This window comes from Athene cunicularia, assembly GCF_003259725.1.
Source record: "Athene cunicularia isolate RWA chromosome 1 unlocalized genomic scaffold, athCun1 chr1_part1, whole genome shotgun sequence".
NCBI classification, from domain to species: domain Eukaryota; kingdom Metazoa; phylum Chordata; class Aves; order Strigiformes; family Strigidae; genus Athene; species Athene cunicularia.
The window spans coordinates 107,777,448-107,798,825 of NW_020799091.1; the positions used below are offsets into that span (position 1 = coordinate 107,777,448).

General features: G+C 36.5%; 1 protein-coding gene across 11 annotated transcripts in view; it reads left to right on the forward strand.

Annotated features, from left to right (window-relative positions):
• Window positions 1–21,378, forward strand: part of ROBO2 (roundabout guidance receptor 2) — a 1,105,399-nt gene that overhangs the window by 981,635 nt on the left and 102,386 nt on the right. For all 11 annotated transcript variants that reach the window (XM_026845322.1, XM_026845314.1, XM_026845338.1 and 8 more), the window contains 2 exons: window positions 2,944–2,955; window positions 17,102–17,226. In XM_026845322.1, coding sequence (XP_026701123.1) covers window positions 2,944–2,955; window positions 17,102–17,226 — 137 coding nt within the window. The remainder of the gene's footprint in view (window positions 1–2,943; window positions 2,956–17,101; window positions 17,227–21,378) is intronic.

Sequence of the window (21,378 nt, forward strand, 5' to 3'; positions counted from 1 at the left end):
AGGTTTAGGGGAAAAAAAGTTTCATCCAATTATGCTTATTCTATGAGGATGTAGTTAAAATATCTTCACTCATGCTCTGTTCTTCTCAGCACATTAGATTAAGATTTTTAAGGAAATAAATAGTTATAAGTCTCTAAATCTCTTCACTTGCCCTTAGCCTGCGCAAGAATCAGTTTCACAGATGTTTTCTGTGCCAAACTTCATACAAGTGAAGAACCACAGGTATTTGCACATTTATAGATTTTGAAAAGTCTGTGATGCTTGTCTGCCTTTCCTGTATATATCTAGGCTATAGCTGGGCTCAGCTAGAGGATTGATTGAAAATGTCAACTTGTAACTGCAAATGTAAAAGGAATCATGCAATATATGAAATAAAAAATACACTTTCCTTTACAAAAAAAGAAAGTGCTTTACATGATGAAATATAGTGCATCTAGGTGTCTTAAACATGCAGCATGGTAAATTACTAACAGAAGCAGATGTAGTTCTTTAAACAATGCAGGGCACAAACTTTGATAGTTTCATCGTGAGCATGGATTACATAATGCATTTGCATTAACTGGAACAATTTTGTAAATGAGCAGAGACCACAGGAAGATGTCTGACTAGATACAGAGATTTTAAAAAATGAGAGATTTAACCACTTCAGACTTGCAGTTTGTAGCAGTATGCAAACTGATGTATTGTCCCCCATTCTGCAAGTGTGAATTTACACATCTTAGTATATAACAAAGAAAAGAGAATATTGTGATAATCCGTCTGCTAAAATATTACCTCATGTTTGCTTTAAACAATAACTGATAATGAAGCTCTTCCCATTTTAAGCTGAAGAAATAGGTTTACCTGCTACATGCTTGTCTGAGACGTTCTTCCATTTTGTAACGTAAGAAAAATAGTCACTACAGCAAACTCCCAGAAATACTCTCACTCTGTTCATTTGTCACATGCAGAATCTGGCAACCAATTCAATAGCCTTTAAACAGTCCTAGAACTGTGTCCACTGTATACATTACTGGGGCAAGCCTTTCAGATTTGCTACCCAGACTTGTGATATAAACAATAGCTAGAAACAAGCAAAAAATCCTTTTAAATCACTAAAGCTTGAACCTGATGAAATTAAAGTGAAAAAAACCCAAGGAAATATATAATTTAATCGATTTTCCTACAGTAAAAGCAGGTTTTCATTATCTTGGGTATTTCTCCCCCCAAATTTCTCTTTGTCGTTTACAGGCAAATTCATAGTATTTATCCAGCACAAAGGAAGCCATGATATTATAAGCATATTAAATGTTCAGGATATGACAGAAAATGAGAAAAGCCAAGAAACTCAATGGAAAAGGCTATTGCTCTGAATTTTCTGAAAACAAAGGGCTGGACAAACTCCCACTGACTTTAAAGGGACCATGAACAACAGTCTTTTTTATTAAAGGAAGCCTTAATTCTGAATTCTTAAACTTTTGTCAGTTTTATCTGAAACTGCTTTTACTGTAACCACTTGTCACATAGAGGAACAAAACCACATAGCGTTTCAAAATTTACTTTGAGCATGCCTTGGTCCTTGCAGGTGTAATGTAGTTACAGCTGCAAACCTGACAACAATGGCATAAATCTTAGCTCCCTCATTCATGGCTCCATCTTCTCAAAGCAGGGGATGAGGATATAGTCAGGAAGTTTGTGTTACGCTGTCACAAAACCAACAGAATTTGAATTCTGTGACAGAACCTTCATGCCCTCTCTTGGAAAGATGCCTATCACTTTTATTCCTCATCTTACTGCAGAAGAAGGAATATGTCCATAATATTAGAAGCAAGAAAGTCTGATGATGGGTGAGAAAGGGAAGCAGGCTTGAAATAGTTAAATAAAGTGGGTATGGTAAAATAAGGATAAAGGCAGAGAAAGGTTGAGAACTAAGGCCCTTGTATGCTGTGTTACCTCTGAATATGCATATCTTACAGTTGATCATAGCCTGCACATAAGCATATAGAGCTGATTAATTTCTTAAAAAGAAAAAAAAAAAAAACAATAACAACCTGTGCTGTTGCTCAGAAATGTGTAACTACTTCTGCTGCTAAAATAAGGGAAGTTTTGCCTACACAGATGCAACCTGGAGCCAATTTTATGTCCAATTTTTCAGCTCCTCTGAAAGGGGATGTCTATATTTTAAGAGGGACTGACAGCCTTCTTCCCCAGCACAAGTATAATGAAGGGCTGTTGCTGTAATCAAGAAATCACTTGTTGCAGCAGCAGCTTTCAATCTTGATATCAACCTGAAACAGCATTAACCTGTCGATCATTTAGCAGCAATTTTTTTAGGAAGTAGAAGTTATCTAAGCAGTAATTTGGGAGGTTCTGGGTTGGAATCCCTGTGGCCATTTCAGCCTATTTGTTATGTTTTCATCAGTGCTGTCAGTGAGGAAAAAGTAGTGTGCTGTAAGCTTTTATGCCCATTATTGAATGAGAAAAACAGTCCTGGGCTTTCTGTAGCCCTTACTGCTGTACTGACTGGTCATGCTTAAAATTAATTTGGTATTTGACTCAGAAAGCAAACACCTTGCATCTACTGACATGACATTTGACTGTCTGCGGCTTAAATTGATGTGTTTATCAGGATCTAAAAGTTTGTGCTAATGCAATGCAATTTTTCTTTTATCAGGCATTAACAATGATACTTGATGATGGCATGCGAAGATAATAAAAATGTTTCTCAGAGAATGTTTCCAGTCAGCTTGTTCAGATGCTATGCTCAAGTAAATGTGATAATAGTGGCACGTAACTAAACAATAACAACAGTAAACATTTTACTTAGGCTGTCATTTGAGGGGTTAGCAATCATGGTAGTATCCATAGTGGAAGGTAACATTACACGTCATGCATTCTGACAGATATTCTTCTTTTTTTTAATTTCTTTTTTATGTTCTCACTACACCATTGTAATGTCAACAGCTCGCCCCGTTGGTAAGTAACCATCCTTCTATCCATTTTAGCATGGCTTCATGCAATGCTTCATCTTTCATTTGCAAGAGCATTTAACTGGCTGAAATTAACAGTCAGTGCTTAATAGTTTTAACTGTCTAACACCAGGCAAGTGATTTTGACTGACAAAGTACTATTTCTGAACTTTATATTTTCTGCTGTCTCATGTATAAATGCATTTGTCAAATCACCAACAAATACCAATCAGTGAAACAGGGTGAGTCTGGTGATATGGAGCCAAAATCACATATTCGGATGTTTTTAACAGTCTATTTAGGGGCCTGGTATAAAAGCCATTGAAATCAACAGAAATGTTTGTATTGACTTTGGTGAGCTTCTACCAGGCCCTAAACAATCAGCTCATTATGCTTTTATTGCATAGCAGTAAAAGCACAGGCTTTGCATGTCCCGTCTTTCTTGTATCTTTCAACGAGTTTTGAAATGAAGTAGTCCTGAAATCGAAGAGGGGCTGGAGTAGATTTCCGTGCTTGTTAAGAAAGTCCATCACTGATTTCTGCCATTGAGTCATCTTGGAGTGCATTTTGGAACGCACTGCATAGAATGCAGACTGTATTGAATAACAAGTCCAGAGGAAGACAACCCCTGGATTTTTAATTCCTACACTGAAAATTTTGACTTTTTCCTATGCCTTTGCAATTAGTTCTGATAATTTCTAAAAATCTATCTGAGCATAATGGAAAATTTGCAACTGTCAGTAGCTGAAATTTTGTTTTGGTGTTCAGAAATATCCTGAACATATTATTTAGTTTTATTTCACGGATGTTTACTCTGTGCCTATATGGGTTTTCTAAATAACTTATCCAGTTGCACTGCTCCTCTCTTTTTGTAGTGTCTGTTTAGAATCTTTTAGAATAATAATATAGTTAGTCTGATTTTTTTTGAATTAGTGTGAAAAGTCAGTACTGGTATTTATGGAGATTGCTGAGGGGTTTGTCTTTATTAAGTCAAAATTTTGTTAGATATGTGTTTGACTAAAGTTTGTGAATTTCAATGTGTCTCAGCTCTTCATTGTTACAAGTTTGGAGGAAGAAAGGTTGGAATAATTTAAGTATAAAATCCAGGTTAGGTCTCTGTTTCCAGAACCAAGGTGATACCATGCTTATTAGCTTGCTTGAACTAGCATACATAGAGCCAAGCCAAGTACCTCTGCAGTCACAGCAGGGCTAATCCACACCTAGAGAATTCTCTGTGAAGAAGGGAAATTCACTGTTCTCCATTTGGGAATTTTATAGCAAGCTTTAAACCCCAGTCAATACTGTATCACTTTTGCATTATACTAGTTCTCAATAAATTAATTCTCAGGAATTATAACAGTGTAAAACTGAAGTAAACTTGTAGGAAAATTTTCATTCGCTTAGAAAATATAGTATGAATTTACTATGTTTCTAAGGTAAATCTTTCATGTTAGAGAGAGGGGGGTTATGGCTGCTTCTTCATTCACTAAGAAAATGCTACAAGATTAAAAGTATTTAACTTCTAGATATTTTTCTAATTTTTCTCACTCTTAAAATAAAGACAAGAAAAAAGTCACAAAATAGAGACTATTTCAGGCTCTGAAAGCCGCATAACATAGATGACTGGAGATTCACAAGAAAATTACAGGTTTCAACAGTGTTGACGGTTTCTCATTTCAGAACACTGATTCTTTTTAAAGACTTTTCAGGCCATTGAATCACCCATGATTCCATCTCCAAAGCTTATACAGAAGCTCTTGGTCTCAAGTTACTTTACGTCCAGGTACATGATCCCATTGTGTGACCATGCTATGGTCAATTTGGCATATTCCCTGCCTGCCTACGCTGTTTTGTTGCAAGTGAACATCTGGTACAAAGAAAATTCATGTTTTACATGATTTATTCAGGAAACATAAAATAGAATCGTTGACCTTAAAATAATTATTATAGGGGCATATGGTCTTTATCAGATTATTTAATTTAGTGATTCTCGTTGTGAAAAAAAAAAAAAAAGTAAATAAATCCAACCCCAAAGATGTTTAATGTGTAGAACTCCCATACAAGTTTGTATGTAGTGATTGCTGTCTATAAGCAGATCAGTTTCTTTAGATCACTTTTATCTGATCCTGTATCTGTAGGAAAGGCAATGCTGTCCTTACAGTAGTGTGGGGGTTTTTTAATCTTTTTTTGCTTAAACTGATTTCTACAGTTCATATCTCTTATTTAATTCAAAAGTAGGCAAAGCAGGAGGCTACCCATCCTGTTTCTTTTAAATTTAAAGGCTGATAAGGCAAAACAAAGTAACTTCCCTCTCCAGCACTAGTTCCCCACCAAGAAGTCCAAGTGATCTTCTGTTAAAATTGTCATTTGACAAGAATGGTGAGTCAAATCTTGTAGAATATTTTTGTTCAGCAGGTTAACTGAAATGCAGAGCAAAACTACCTCTCCATGCAGAAAGGAAGCTAAAGCAAACACTACTTAATGTTATTAAGCTCATAGCTCTCTAGGAGGGTGACATTTTAACAGAAGTGTATTTATATATTTATGTATATGTTAAACTGCAGGGAAGCTGTTTATAAGTTTATATTCTTTCGTGACATCTGAGAATTATCTAGGTACCTCTACCTTTCATCACTAACTCCCATTCAAAGCAGACATGTTTTGTCTTTATTGTGTTTACTCAAGACCAAACCATTTTCTTTCAATGGCTTGTCACTGAAAAATAGAGAAATACATTTTTAATGTTCTAGGATTGCAATTCTTTATGCAAATGGAATTTTTTTTCTATTCAATTTTTGCCTTTTTCAAATATTTATATTGTCAGTTGTGATATTTTTATTTAAATTTTAGCTTGAGTGGAAAATTCAGGAGTGGGATTATCAATGACTATGTTTAGTTCAAGCAGTTATTAGCATATGGTATATACTACATAGACAAAACAAGGTATGGTTCTGCCTGAGGTGGATGTCAGCTGATTAATTTAACAGCTCTACGCCAGATTACTCATCATATTTGGATTTGCTGCTAGGAATAAATGTGTTGCCCATTTTTAAAATAGATATTCTCTTATTTATAACCTTTTGAAAAGATTTCCAACTGGGTTTACAGCAGATGGGTTTAGGGAACAAGATATTTATCCCTGTTTAGACCATTTCTATCATTATTTCACCCATTAGTTGGATTTTCCAGATAATCAAATTAGTATTTTCTCACTTTCATATTCTCCTGTATTTCTTATGGCAGTTGGGCAGGAAAATAGCTGCTCAAAGAAGCACAAAAGTTTCATATAGACCCACTGAAAGTAACACTTGACCCTCTTTTCAAAAGCAGTTGCTATGCTGCTTTGAGGCAGAGGACCTAAAGTTTAAATAAATCTATGAAGATGTCTGATGTTTTAGTTACCTTCTTTTTAATCATCCAAAAAGTCATTCAGATGATGGAGTACTCAGTTTTTGAATTAATTTCAACTATGTCCAAGTAAAAAAACAGTCCCTTACATTTTAGTTGCCTTGCAATAAGTCAAGTTTCTTAATTTATTGTTGTTGTATGTTATCACATCTTCCCAGAAGGAAGCTATATGCAGCAAATAACTAGATATTTTGCCACCTGGAGAGAAATTAATTTTATGGAATTAACTAAGGAAGTAAAAGGAGACCAACCAAGTTACAAAAACTTTACTTCCCTACCATGCTGGAGAAGAGAGAAACAGATAAGACACCTGCAATGAATTTTCCAAATTTCATATTAATTAAGTACATTCACATTTAAGTGCTATGTGACTGTATGATGCATTTCACTCTGCTCTGGGAAGTTTTCATGATATAAATCAGCCTGGCATGACTTAATGGTCTGTAAAGTGTGCTGCAGCATGAAATATAAAACAGAAAGGGCTGCATTTTAAAGAAAGTTGTATTAGGTGTTGTGACTATAATTATATTGCTCAGATGGTTTTAGACTGGTGAGAAAGATCTCTCTTTATTCTTCTCCATTCAGACTCTTGCAGGGAAATTCTAGATAGGATGGATGATTTTATTTTCAGTGTATTCATGAATATATCATCTTCACTTGAGACACTGAGGATTTATAAAATATCAGTAATGGCAATTGATGTGTGACAGAAGAGATGCTATCTTTCAGTGGTGAAAATCTCAAATCTATATCAAAGTGTAGTATGTTGCCTGTCTGCCTGCTGCTACCACCTATAGAAATTTTCAGAAGAGAGCAAGCACAACAGTGGACATTAGGCTTTTTGGATTTGTTTCTTCCTTAAGTGAAAGAATAATACATTATTCTTCTTTAAAAATAGACAAATTCTTTAGATTAAAGAGAAAAGGTTGCCATAGAATGAAATGCAGATTTCTTTGCCTACCCATAAGAGATTAAAATATGGAGCTGACTTGTTCTGACATTTCTTAGCCTTTTACAGACCAGTCTAAAAATCCTAAAGTCCTTAGCATTTCTACTTTGGCAAAAGTCCACTAGCTGAACTTAAACTTGAACCCTATAATGACTTCAGATATCATAGAAGTACCACATTTGCAATATATGGGCCAGAATGTCTCTGCAAGTGGACACTGGGCACATTAACCACCACGGATTTTAAGTGCTGGTCCCTAAGACTCGGCTTCATTTCCAGCCGCTCCAAGTCTTCTGCAGTATGCCAGATAGTGGTCAGAACAGAAATGCAGAATGGTAAGCGTGGAAGATGGAAGTATATGTACTTGAAATTTTAGCATGTCATACTGTGATGTCCTGGCTCATTCCACTATGGCACCAGGTATGTGCAGTACTCATACTGTTTCTGTTAGAGATAACCCAGTTACGAGTGCAGGAGGAGATCAAGTGCCTTTTTTTTTTTTTTTTTTTTTAAATTGATGAACTCTGGCTTGGGAAACTTTTAAGAAGTTCCATGTGTAAATCTTATTTAACCTTCCCAAAGCATGCTCAAATCAGTGGGAATTGTTGTCTGTCTTCAGTGGATTCTGAGTCTCTCCATAAGTATTTGAAGATTAGTGTATAAAAGAGTTTTTTGATGTGTTGCTCCCCCTAAACTTTTCCCTTCCTTTTTCTAAAATGAGAAATTGCTTACTTCAGGAGGAATGTGGAAATCAATACATTAATCCATTCACTTTTCCCTTTACCTTCTTTGCTCAATTGCTCCTAGTCATATTACAGTTTGGATGTGATCTCAGTATTCTTCACCAGGAAAACTACTGTATGCCCCATTCCTTGAATGCTAGTATTGTCAGTCAGCCGAAGTAATCTTTTTTCTTCCTTCCTCCTTTTCCTCTCTTCACTTAATAGTGGCCCAAACTGAGCAGAGTATCTCCTCTCAGCCTTTTTTGTTCTCAAGGGTAAACAAACCAGAAACTTGTCATCTGTCTCACTACAGATGTAGCCTATTAGCCTATCTAGGCTCTTCACTCTTCTCATCATCTTAGCTGTTCTCTTCAGCATGTGAATTTTTGAAGGAGGTAACTAGATTACGCTCATTATTTTGATGAAATCTTACTATATCAGCAAGGGGTATGCTTTTCTTTTTTTAAACACATTACCAGAGAACCCTCCTGCTATCTCCCATGACAAAAGGAATCATAGCAGATTACATGTCTTTTTGTTGGCATAATTTGTTTTGTTTGTTAAACTCACAGAAGCTGTAGTAGCGCGAGCCATCCCCTAATGGTTCAGTTTACATTAGCAGGCCAGCTAAAGGTGTTAAGATTCTAGGAAAGCACATCTTTTCTATCTGTTCTGAGCAAAAGGTATATCCTGAATCTCGGACACTTGAGAAAAAAGAAAAAAAATTAAAATAGAGAGAGTCCTGAGTAAGTTATTGGGCTGACAGAATCAGTGCTACCTCTCTTTATAGGCATCAAAACTAAGTGAATTACTTTCTAGAAGGGATTTTCCAGGAGCTTCTGTAAGGTGCAGGGGCCACTTAAAAGGCATGATTGGACAAGATATAATAAAATAGAGATGTATGATTAAATGAGAGCAGACTGGAGTCTAATGTTGAGATGAAGTTCAGACCAGATATTTAAACTCAGTATTTAAATACACTGTAAAACAAAGATGAGGAGGGGGTCAGGAATAGTGCTGCTGCTGAACTCAGAGCACTGGAAATGGGGGTGGAAGGCAAAAAGTAGATGCCTTTCTTTTCTGCTAGGTAGGAGATAGAATTGGATTTTTTAATAATTACTCTCACAGTTTTGTTTTATTGCCATTAGTCCAAGAGAAGAAGGAAGAAAAATCCTTGTTAGTTTTTTCTTGTGCTTCAACCTTTGTTATAAAAATTATAAATGCAGATTTGGCAGTTATGTTAATTGAAATTGGCAGGGAAACTTTTAATATAAACCAAATTGCTTTTTCATTGTTGTTATTTCTCATCTCTTTTTTTCCACCATACAGATTTATCCAACTTCTTTCTTTTAGGTCATCCAGGGATAAAAGAGAGGTTTTATGCGTCAAAATATATAGGACAGTTTTTTATTTATTGATTCTCTAGACTTTCACATCTTGCAAAGAGAAAAAAAAAATGCTTATGCTTTCAGAGATTATCTGCTTCAGTGTTTCAGAACAACTGAAGGATAAAATGTTGTTATATGTGAAATTCGGAACCTGAATTTAAATTGAAGATTAGAACAATTAGTCCAGGTGTAAAGGAGGGTTTAGCATTCTCAAATGATTGAAGTGTGATCTTTTCACACTGTTGTGTTTTTACATGGCTCATCTGAAAACAGCAAACAAAACAAAAGGAATTTCTCATTTTCTGTGAGACAGGAGCAGCCGTGAAGGACACATACAGCAGAACTCCTCATAGTAATAAATTTACTGAGACCTCACTTCCCCCTGCTCTCTACCTCTGCCCTGTTGTAGCCTGATTACCCTCCCTCAGTGCTTCCATTCATTCAGCCTGCTAAAAGATCTCATTGCTTTACCCCTATGCTCCAAATTTTGTATATTTGATCTATTGGTGTAGAGGACATATGAGAATTAATTTTGAAGCAATGTCAATGTTAAAGATAATATCCAAGCTATGGATTACCAGTACTCCTCTAGGTTATGGGAAGCTGCTTTTCAGAAGAATCCAAACAAAGTACCTGCTTTGCAACTTCCACCTGAGTAATTTTAAAATAATATCACAGGTGTAGTGAAGGGCTTCATGAATCACTTGTTATTCCCACAACCTACCCATTCTTCATTTTTATTGGCAGAACCATCCACCTGAAGAAATCATGAAAGAAAGAGAACACTCTAAATGAACAAGGAAGAGAACATAGTTAAAGAAAAACCAGAATAAGCACAAAATGAGATCTATGCACTTGTTTCAAAGTCCAGCTGCACTCGTAAAGACTAGGGAATAGTTATAGATTCCTATGCTAACATGGATTCCTATACTCATGGCAGAGAACTAAAGGAAACTCACTTCCCAGGCAACTCAGTCTTAACTAGTGTGCTAAAAAGTTATTTCCTTTCCTGTCTGTGAACACACCGAATCATTGGAGCACACCATAAGATTGAGAAGTCTTTTCGCCTTAAAGAAAATGACCATTCTTAACTTCCATTAGTTTATCCCTGATAAAAAAAAATATGTGAATTATTAATAGAGTTAAGCTGCCATACTCTCAGACTTCTGTAATGGCTCCTGTGTCAGAGGCTACACCCTTGATTTATCATTGGTCATAGCTAATAGTGGACTAATAACTTTGTGTCATAAGAACCACAGATCACTTTTGGTACCCATTAAGAAGATCTGAACTTCTGAGGAAAGAACTGCTGACTCAGTCCATGTTCCTAGTGTTCGAGATTGGACATATTTTCTGTTTTCCTCTATTTACTCCATCAGCAATAGTAGCCTTGCAAAACATTTCAAAACTTCCAGGCTGTCACATCTCCACTTTTTGGCAGCTTATGCTATGCAAAGGGCAAATGTTGTTACAGAAAGGTATATAAGTAGAGTCTTACAATTTTCTTCTACATTTGTATCACAAAAGCATCCAGAAGTCCAATATCTACCAGACCTTCTAGGCAAATGTAACCAATGACACACAATGGTGGGGAATCATTATTTTCTTTCAGGAATCCCTGTACTGCCTTTAACTGTCATCTAAGCCAGTATCTGGAACCAGCAAAGCAATCCTACAGAATAGTCCTACTTCATAAGTGATGCCTTTTCAAAATACTTACTACTTCAGCTAGAGCTCTGGGGGATTCTGATATCCTCTGTGTAAATGTCTTGAAGGCAAGTCTTGATCTGTATTTGATGACTGGAGTTGAGTTTAATCTCCTAAAATACCAACTTGTATTCAAGACTAGCTGAAGTGGCCACATGAATATTGTTGCAGTAAGTGTTTGAGAGGGGCATTGAGATCCAGTTTTAAGTCTTGGAGGGCTTTGCAAAAGAAGATTATGATGATGTTGATGATATTCAGAAGGCAGTTTGGGGAAGGCACTGTTATCACCCAAAATGATTCTCTTACTTCCAGGCAGAGTTACTGAGTAGTGTACCAGGTGTAATTCTGATTGTTCAAGGGATTATTATAAATTTAATTTATTGCTGAAAATATACAGTGCTGAAAAAGACTGTAGATGGGAATATTAAGTTGGTCTGCTGTCTCTTCCCTGCTGGAAGCAGAACTGAGTCTTACAGAATCTTGGTGCTTTACTAGCCAGTCTATTTCTACTTGTTCCTCAAAGCTTTCTTCCCTATCAGTGAACATCATCTGAGTTCTGCTTAGAACCTTTACAAGTCAGCATCTTTCTCCTTGCCCCGTTTGAACAAGTCACAGAAATATGTTTATGGATAAGAAACAATTCCAGTCTAAAATGAGGCACTCATCTTTATCAATTTAGCTTACCTAGGTAATCTTCATGATGAATTTCATTTGCAGTTCACTATCAACTGAAATTAGTTGTAATTAGAGGTTGTCAAATCTTTAATTTGAGCCTTTTAAAATTTCTTGCTGTCACTCTTTTCCTGTGATATATTATTTTTTCAATGAGTCCAATCCCAAGACCACATAAGAAGCCAATAGAATTTCTACCAGCTTTAATGAGCTTTGAGTAAAGCCTCATATGCCATAGTATATGAGGGCATTTTATCTAAGTACATGTCATTAAAAGATTTTTAAAGTTTTCACTATCTGAAAACGTAAAATGAGTTTGGTCTTGTAGTGGTTGTCTTAGGTAATTGAGGATGTTTAGAAAAAGCCCAAACAAAAAAAAATCCCACTGATATTAGTTGCTGTGGTTACATTCCATTTCTGCTTTTAATTAAAATCACAGCCATAAATGTGTGAACCCCAGGGTACCTGAGTGGGGGAGGTGCTGTGAGCAACTCATGATCCCTTAGGACCATTGAATTCAATGTGAACCACAAATCACAAGATCAACTTAGAAAACTGTGTCACTGGAAGAAAATGTTGCTAGTATTTGATATGGGATCAGTGTACTTTTTGCTATAAATTCACATTTTTCTGTGGTAATTTTCCCCTCCCCTTCTGAGTCTTCTGCCACATTTCTTATCAGGTGACCAGAGTTCACCTAGAAGGGTTGAACTCACTGTCTCAGTCAAGCTTTTCAACATCAGCAGCTTTATCAGCTCCTGGTGACTCAGCATTCAGTAACACTACTGGGAAAGAAATGAATGCAATCCCTTCCATCAGATTAGAAATTCTGCTAACTATTAAGATTGGAGAAAAGTTGAGAAAATCCCTTTGAAATAATTTGCAGCATAGATTTTTTTTCTAAAATTTTTTAACACTTCATATACATTCATTAATAGAATAAAAGATCCATTCAATCATGCGTAAAACAACATCTAGAAAGAATGCAACAGAATGCGCTTTTCCTATTTTGAACAACATAACTAACGCTCACTACTGCTCATGCTTTTCTATCTCCATTTTAATCCTTGAAGTAGAATACTGTTCTGTGCTGTAAAAACAGTTCTGAACATGATGTGATTAACCTTAGGATCCCCCCATCCCCTCATCTCAAAGCCCCCTCGTACATGGCCTATGCTTTCTATTCATGTTAAACCATCTGATTTCCATATCATCCCGCTCAGCCTCACAAGCAGCTATTAGCATAACAGAGCTTTAGTGTGACATTGATTGAAGCCAGCGCTTCCTGAATGCAGTATCAAAGCATAATTTGCCAGAAATCAAATCTAATTTACTGTGTACTATTTAAATTTCTCAAAAAACGAGAGAATTTTCAATAGAAGGATACTAGGTCTCTTGTCTTAATTGTTCTTTTTTCATATTTTTGGCTAAGTCCTCTGAAATCCAAGCAATATATTTCCTTTTAGAGCCATTGTCTTTGACTTTCAAATGTCAATTAAACAAGTTTTTCCAGTCTGTTTATTCCAATCCAGTTAATGTTACATCTGAAACAGTAAAGGGTAATAGTCTGATAGGCACAACACTCAGTTTGCTGCTTCTTAACAGTTTTTTTCAACAGATTCTTCTAATGACCTTAATGTTTAGCTTGAATTAAGCATTAAAGTACCACATAACTTTAACAGCTGAAGCATAGCAAGCCTGCTGTTATTTCTCTAACTGTACCTTTTCAGAATGTTTTTAAAATTCACCTAATTTGAGAGAAGCAATAATGGCTTGAATTAGGTTTTGTCCAGCGTTAAGAAAAAGCTTTGAGCAAGTCATGGTCTCAGTTAACCTTTCTGCAAAATAGGTATAATAATATTTATGTATCTTTATAAATAGCTTCCATATATAAAGAGCTCTCTTTTTAGGAAAACTGAAGGGCCCAAGTGCTTATTCTGTCAAAGAAGGATTGCTGTCTCTGAGCAGGGTCTCTGGGAATAATGGCAGTCTTACTGCTTTGGTAGTTATACTTGACCAAGAATTACTCCTGTAATTATTAATCGTTAGTTTCAGTTTTCAATTTGCATTGTTCAACTAGAAATAGATAGACAAAACTGGTTACGGTGGAAACACTGTTTAAATGCTGTAAACAATGTCATTTTTGTCAGAAGTTGTCTATAAACAGAGCTAGAGCTGAATACGACAACAAACTGGAACAAAAAGGGGGGTTCCTTAATTATAAAACCCCATCTTTGAATAAATTAAAAAAAACGCATACAAGGTTTTATTTATCCAAAATTATGATTTTCATGTTCTTTCAAATTATGGTATTAAAGAGTTTGGCTGAAGGAATTAGTTTGTGCTCTAATTAACATAGTGACCAATAAAAGTCAGGTCCTTGTGAGATCAAGCAGTTATATTTCAATAAAAGCTCTAATTCATTTGTTTATGGTGAATTTCTATAATTATGGCTGCAGAGAAAAGCTAGAAATATATCCTTGCATAACTGTACATCACTGTTTACTGGAGTCTTTAGAAAGTCTAATCTAGTAGCTATGAGGCCACAGATCTTCTGTAGACCTAATATGATAGATGCTGGAGAGGACTTTATGTGTGACAGGGAGAGAACAGAGGAACAGGGTCAATCCATGCCGTGTAGATTATGTGGACCAAGCTACAGCCTTAATTCCTGCTTCTTTTCCTTATTGTTTTTGAAAAAAAAAAAAAAAAAAAGGATCTTCTTTTCTGCTCTTAGGAATGTGAGAGATGTTCAAAGTTAGGGGTAGGTCAAAAACTAGAAACTAGGACATTTCTTCATTTATGCTGCTACATGATTTGAAGAATAGGCTTATGGAAATGTCATGCCTTCTTCCTTCTGTTGAGTTGTCTCGGAGTACTGTCTGCATAACATACTCCCAGTGCACCAAGCATGCCTACAAAGTGATCTTAGGCATCGATCATGCTTAGGTATGATCTCCTCACACCAGGTTTTTAACGTCACACAGAAAGATTATGGTCTTGAGGCCACCCATAACACAGCATAGACATAGGACTCATGAATAGTTCCTGTCAAGTGCAGATATAACACCTGAAGAGATTAGAGGTTTTCTGCTCTCTGCTGTGCCCGAGTTTGCTATTGATTCTGTATTAATAACCTGGACAATGAACTTGTATGGCTGAGCAGCAATCTCTGAAACACTTAAGTCAGAACTGTAGAGATACCTTAGTGTAAGGTATGCCTATAGGAATGGAAGTTTCTAAGTTTAAGGGTCTTTCTTTCCTTTCCCATATGATAGAATGAACAAACACATACACTGATTACCCCATTACTGTTTTCTGACACCTGTAGGGATTGTATACAGATATGCTAGGTAACACGGGTGAGTGAAAAACAAGTAACTTGCTGCAGTCCAGAGCTTTAGGAATAGTATAGCGTGAGTTCAGATCCTAGAATATGTGTAGCAACACCTATGCTCTTACAGGAACCCCAAAACATATAAACAGGCAGCAGCAAGGCACCTACCCCTTCATCCCTGCCCTTTCAGAAGACTAACACCTGCTGAGGCCTGGGGAAGAGGTTGACACTTCTCTCTCCAGAGACACCAAAACCTGTGTTTTGGTCTGTGAGGCAGGCAGAAGACTCCTTGTGTTGTTCTTACCCTCTGCCTTCTAAACTGATGGTGATTCATGTTTATTAAGTGCTTTACAGTTCTTGTTTTAAGAGTGCATTATACCAGTACTATTCAACTGGTGCTCTTTAGACTCCTGCTGATCTGTAAAGCCTTGGGAAGTACCTCATGAGATAACTGCAAAGTGTATTTCAAAAAAAGCAGATCTGCATACATTTCTATGCAGTTAGCAGATTTGTGTCTGTGCTGTCAGCAGGTGTAATCGGAAGCTGGGTCTTGATTGCTCTTCGTGCCTAATTAAATAGTTTGTAATTATAATGGTGAAAATATGGTTTTATAAAACACTTAAATTCTGTTTACCTAAAAGCTTAGTGTTCCTAAACCATCTCTATCTACAACCACACCAAACCAATAGTGGAATAGAATAAAATGAATGTTGGTTTTTCTTTTACTGTTTTGTCCCCTTCTTTAGCCTGCCCCAAAAGTTAGAAAGTCTTTTGATGATAATATTTGGAGATACTGCTTACATTTTTAAGATATGCTGGATAGTATAAATCCAGTTCTAGTGAATTCCAGTGTTGAACCAAGACTAGAGGCTTTGAATGTCCTGCATAAAATAGTAATTTGCTTTGTCACATCATGGTCAACATAGTTGCTGATGTCAATTTTTTTCTCTCAAATCCTCCAACACTCCTTCTTCCCCACTTTCCTTCTGCACATTAACACCTTTTCTCTCCCTTCTTGTTCTCACCAAGCACTGACTTTCTATTCTCCATCAGTATCCCCAGACAAGTCAAACTACTCCACTCCTTTAGAAACTGTTCACTTCAGACTGTTTCCTGGACCCCTAATGTCTGAACACTGTTAATGCCATCTACTTGAAAACATATCCAGTCCTGGTTCTTCTTTCTTGTTTTAACTTCACTTTCTCCTTTTTTCTTTTCCTTGTCTCTTCCTGATCTCCTGAAATACCTATTCCTTCTTACCACTCACTGCTGCCCACTAACTCTTCAACTCTTGCTTCTGCCTTGTCTTTACACAATCTGGATCTCCCAAGTTTATGTTGTTTTAGCAACCATTCTTTTTTACAGTAAGTCCTCCTTCCCACTCCATTCTTGACCATGCTACCTCTAAGAGATGGGAGGGAGTTCTTGAACTTCCGGCCTTCTGCTGTCATCCAGACCTTCCTCTCCTTTCTCAAGCATTTCTAAAAGTCTAGAGGGGCAGACTGAAAAAGGCAGTCTGTATATCCTAATTCATATCTTGTAATACACTATAGCTCCAGCACAACAAACTCTGTGAAATGTAGAGGGCATGAGAGTGCTGATATCTTCCCAGTCAAAAGGTAGAATACATCCATAGCCAGCATTGTACACACCTGACTGCTGCTGCTCCTTAAGCATTTATTGTCATCAGAATTTACTCTAGCATGTATGGTTTCTTTCCTTTTTTTCTGGTTTTTGTTTTGTTTTGTTTTGTTTTAACTGGAGATGTCACATACTGATATCGCTGCTCTTTTTGTTGCTGTTGTTTTTGTTTATATATTAGTTCTGTCTATACTAATTAATGTTTCTGGTGTTATGTCCTCTGGCATAAAAAAAAAAATCTCCATAATGTTGTTTCTTTCCTTCAATATTCCTTATCTCCTGCTTGCAAAATATACTAAATTTATACCATGATTTTTCTTACATTGTAGCTCCCCCACAGTTTGTGGTGAGACCACGAGACCAGATTGTAGCCCAGGGTCGAACAGTGACTTTTCCTTGTGAAACTAAAGGAAATCCCCAGCCAGCTGTTTTCTGGCAAAAAGAAGGAAGCCAGGTAAGTTATAAGCACCCTATAAGTCTTTCAAGACTTTCTAAATAGTTATATTGTAAAATTTTTAAGAAAATTATTTATACTCCCTTTCACAGATTCTTTTAATCTTTCACAGGAATTTGTTTTTTAAACTATCACTATTCTCTACTGACATTTTTGTTGTTGTTTTTAAAAAATATTAATATTGTGAAGAACTCAAAGGCCATTTAAGTTGTGCTAGGTGCTATGTAAACATATAGAAAGGTAACAGTATGTATCTTAAAGACTTTTAAAGTCTGAAACCCCCGACAAACAGGTGGGTGAGACGAACATAAGTAGGTATAAAAGATATGACTCAATTTTTAACTAATCAGTCAGTAATTATAGTTCACAACCTGTCTAGACATGATCAAGCAGATATATATCTAGCAAGCTGATTTGCATTGGAATATTCTTATAGTGCATACAGATACAGGTTTTGAACATGCAGATGCTTTCTTCAGTAAAATTGTCTCAGGAAATTTCCAAATCTGGTTTTAGAAATATTTCCCTGATCCTTACGGTCATTTTTTGAAAGTGAAATTTTTGAAGTAACTATCAATGTTGCCATCAGCCAATACTAATTTTTATAGATTAATATTTGAATATCATGCCATGACTTTTTTTTTTTTTTACTGCTGTTACTATACTGGCATGATGTTACAGCAGAAGTCAGGCCTTCTCACTTTCAGCATGCAGTTCATGTTAGTATGTTAAATTTAAACACTGTAAACTATGTGCTGTATTATCTTTTGCACCTGAGAAGAGATTAAAAGGGACAAATGGGTGCCCAAGGACAGTGTCTTCTGCAGTTCCCTCATGAAGCCTGTCATGGCTGTTCTGGCTATCTATACTGTGTGCCCTTCTCCGTTGGCTAGATTAGTCTTTTCAGAGCCCTGTGCTACTTTTTCCCATACGGCGATATGTGAGTTAACTCAAGTATCTACACTGTGCTGAGCAGTACAGATGTGCCTTTTGTCTAATTTGGAGGTATTATGTATACCAGCTCGGTTAAAACATGAGGTAAGAACTGAGCCACAGATCTCGAGCTCTGCCCCACCTGCTTCCACTTCACCTTCTCACGAGGTCAGATAACTGGTCCAGAATGACAGGACCAAGGCTGGCAGCATTTTGTGCTCTGTTGCATTTGTGGTTTACGAAGATACAATACTATTACTTTATGAGTGTAAATTTGTGTGACTATAAGCTTAGTCTTCAGTGTGTTTCTCTCCATGTATTATTTGGAGAACTTTAGATCTAGCCTTCTGGAGTCACATCCCAGAAAAGCACAGTATTGTGAGTCAAAAAGTGTTCCAAGGGGAAAGTAGAATAGCATATTGAAATTAAAGTAAGAAGTACTGATGTGCTAACAAACATTTCAAACCCCTTCCTTGTAGTGCATTTTAATAACATGGTAATGTTTATGTAAAGTGAGCTTATAGTGTCACACTTGAATCTAATAAAGTGGACATTCATCATGCTGTAATAAAGAGAAGAGCTTCTAATTAAAGTAGGACATCATTTGCAGGATTAAAGTCATTTAGCGTAATTGAAAAGTGTTAATACTCTATTTTATCCTCCTCCATTGGTATCACTTCAAGGGTAAAAACATTTTAAGGTGAAAATGCATCTTGTGTCTTTAATTGAATGTTATTACCTACTGATTGTACCATGTTGAAGCTGTTTAAATACAAACCTGGAAAATTAATTACTGTATTGAGAACCAGATCCCTGAGGGTTAGAATGTCTTTTTTGGCAAATAAATGCAACATAAAAATTGATACCTACATGGTTTATAATCAAACCTTGAAACATAGCTCAATGTGATTCACTACACCTTCATGTTAATCTTAATTGAGCATCGGTCAAGTAACACAGGATAGTGTTACCATCTCAGTATACAATTTTCCAGATTTTGCAATTAAGATGCCATAGAATAGGTGAGTTTCCAAATACTGTATTTCATCATACAAATCTGGACGATGGTATTTTGGCCAATTTACCCGACTTTTCACTTTTGCATGCCTGGCTGTAAGTTGTTACTTGGCTTTACAATGCTTGCTTTTGCTTTTACTGGAGGAACTGTTTGCAGCACCACTGTTAGTGTTCAGAGAAATGTTATGTAGTTGTGTTAGCCCACTACAGTAACTGTAGGACATTTTCCATTGTGAATCCATTACTCAGTCCTGTGTTTCTGAGCACAAGTAGCTGGAAGGGAGAGAAAATCTTCCCTCCTGAGTCATTTTTTGTGCCAGCTTGTGCATAAACAGCTGGTTCCTTTGTACTAGGTAGCCTTTTCCCCAGAGCCTAACAGCCACCTGCCAATAAAATGCACCAGGGCAGGGCATGTGTAACCTTTAGACTCTCTGGATTATATTCTTCCTTGAGATAAATTCAGTGGTATTATATCAGGGATGACTCTGGTCCCCCTGTTTGCAACCCAGCATGCCACTGTTGTGCCCAGATGAGCAGCCCAACAGCTAGTTAAAACCAGAAATCGTAAAAACGTTTAAAAAGGGGTTGTGCTGTAATTTAGGACAAGTTATACTTCATAGTTATATGGTCTTTGAAGGGAGGAATGATGAGACTGATGAACTCTTCCTGATGTGTGGAATATTCACTGGGATGTGGTACCTCTCCAGAACAGACAAGCCCATTCTGAAGGAAAAAAGAAGGGTAGCTTCCCCTTTCTAATGCAGCGATAAAGAGGATTCTGGATATTTTTCCTCTTAAGAATTAGGAGCTTGATCCTTGAACTGTCTTTTATGTTGTGTTTCTTTTTACACTTTGCATAATGAGTGATAAATAGAGACAAGCTCCACCATACCAAAATTCTCTGCTTTCTCATAAAATTTAGTGGAGCTTTCATAATACCTTCATTTGGTAGGTATCTTTGCCAGGCAGAGGTTAATCTGAAAGTTCCAAGGCGATTCAGAAAACAGGGCAGTCTTCTGAGACCCACTTAGCCCTGTAGCCTGAAATTGTTTCAGAATTGCCACACTTTTTTTTTTTTCTTATTGGATCTGACATGTTTAGTGGGTGCATATTGATTTTTGAAGAAAAATTTGCTGGGAAAAATTTCTTGAAGATTGACATTGAAAGGGGGTAAGGGGAAAGACACCCTAGGGTGACAAGTAGCCTAGTAGGTTAATACAATTATAAGGCTACTTGGAGTGTTGGATCTTATTTAAAACATACCTCTCTACTTTGTCACCAAAACTAGAGAGATAAAGATGTCAGTTTCACTTCAAAGCAGATTTTTTTAAAATCCAAGTTTGTTGCTTGTCAGTTCCAAATCATTTTTTGTAAACCATTAATGGTCTACTGCAGAAGAAGCAGATCTACAGAAAATTCCTTTAATACCCTACTCTATACTTCTAGGTTTTCTTTTTAGCCCATATAGACAAGCATAAAAGTTAGTAAAGAATTGTCATTGGAAAGCACAGCAGAGCTATACAGAGCTGCAGTAATAACTGAAAGCTTATCACAGCATGGTAAAAGCATTTTGGGATAGTCCTGATACAAACAACTGTATTTTTCATAGAGTTGACATAAAAGCCAGGCCCTGTTTTCCTGGAATTACTGTTTAATTATTGTTTAATCTGTTTCCCTTTCTGTCTTATTGGGCCATGCTGCTGACCTTTCTGTTCACACTGCCTTGCTTTTCCTGTTCTTTTTTATTCACATCGAGAACTGTGCCAGATGGTATAACTTTTTCCTTGAAAACACAGCCCTCACCACTAAAACCTTTTCAGCCTTTTTCTGTATTATTGATTCATTCAGTCTTTTATCATATGCAATGGCTACTACATCCGTTCCAGTTATTCTTATTGACATCTCTCTTTTCTCCAGTCCAGCCCAAAGGCAAAAGCTAATCTCCCTGTTTTGTGCTAACTGATGTCTTATCTTACATGAAATTATTTTTTCTCTCTCATGATTTCCACATCAGATTTATACCCTTTCTCTTCACCCTTAAGGCTCCATGCTGCTTTTCTCCTTTGGTATATCTCAGTTTTAATTTCCTTTTACTTCTCCTTTAAGCTCTCATGCTCTGCCAGCTTCTCTTACTTTATGACCTGTTTGTATCTTCCTCCCAGCTTTCCTTCTGTGCCACGCTCTTACTTTCTCCTTTGCCCA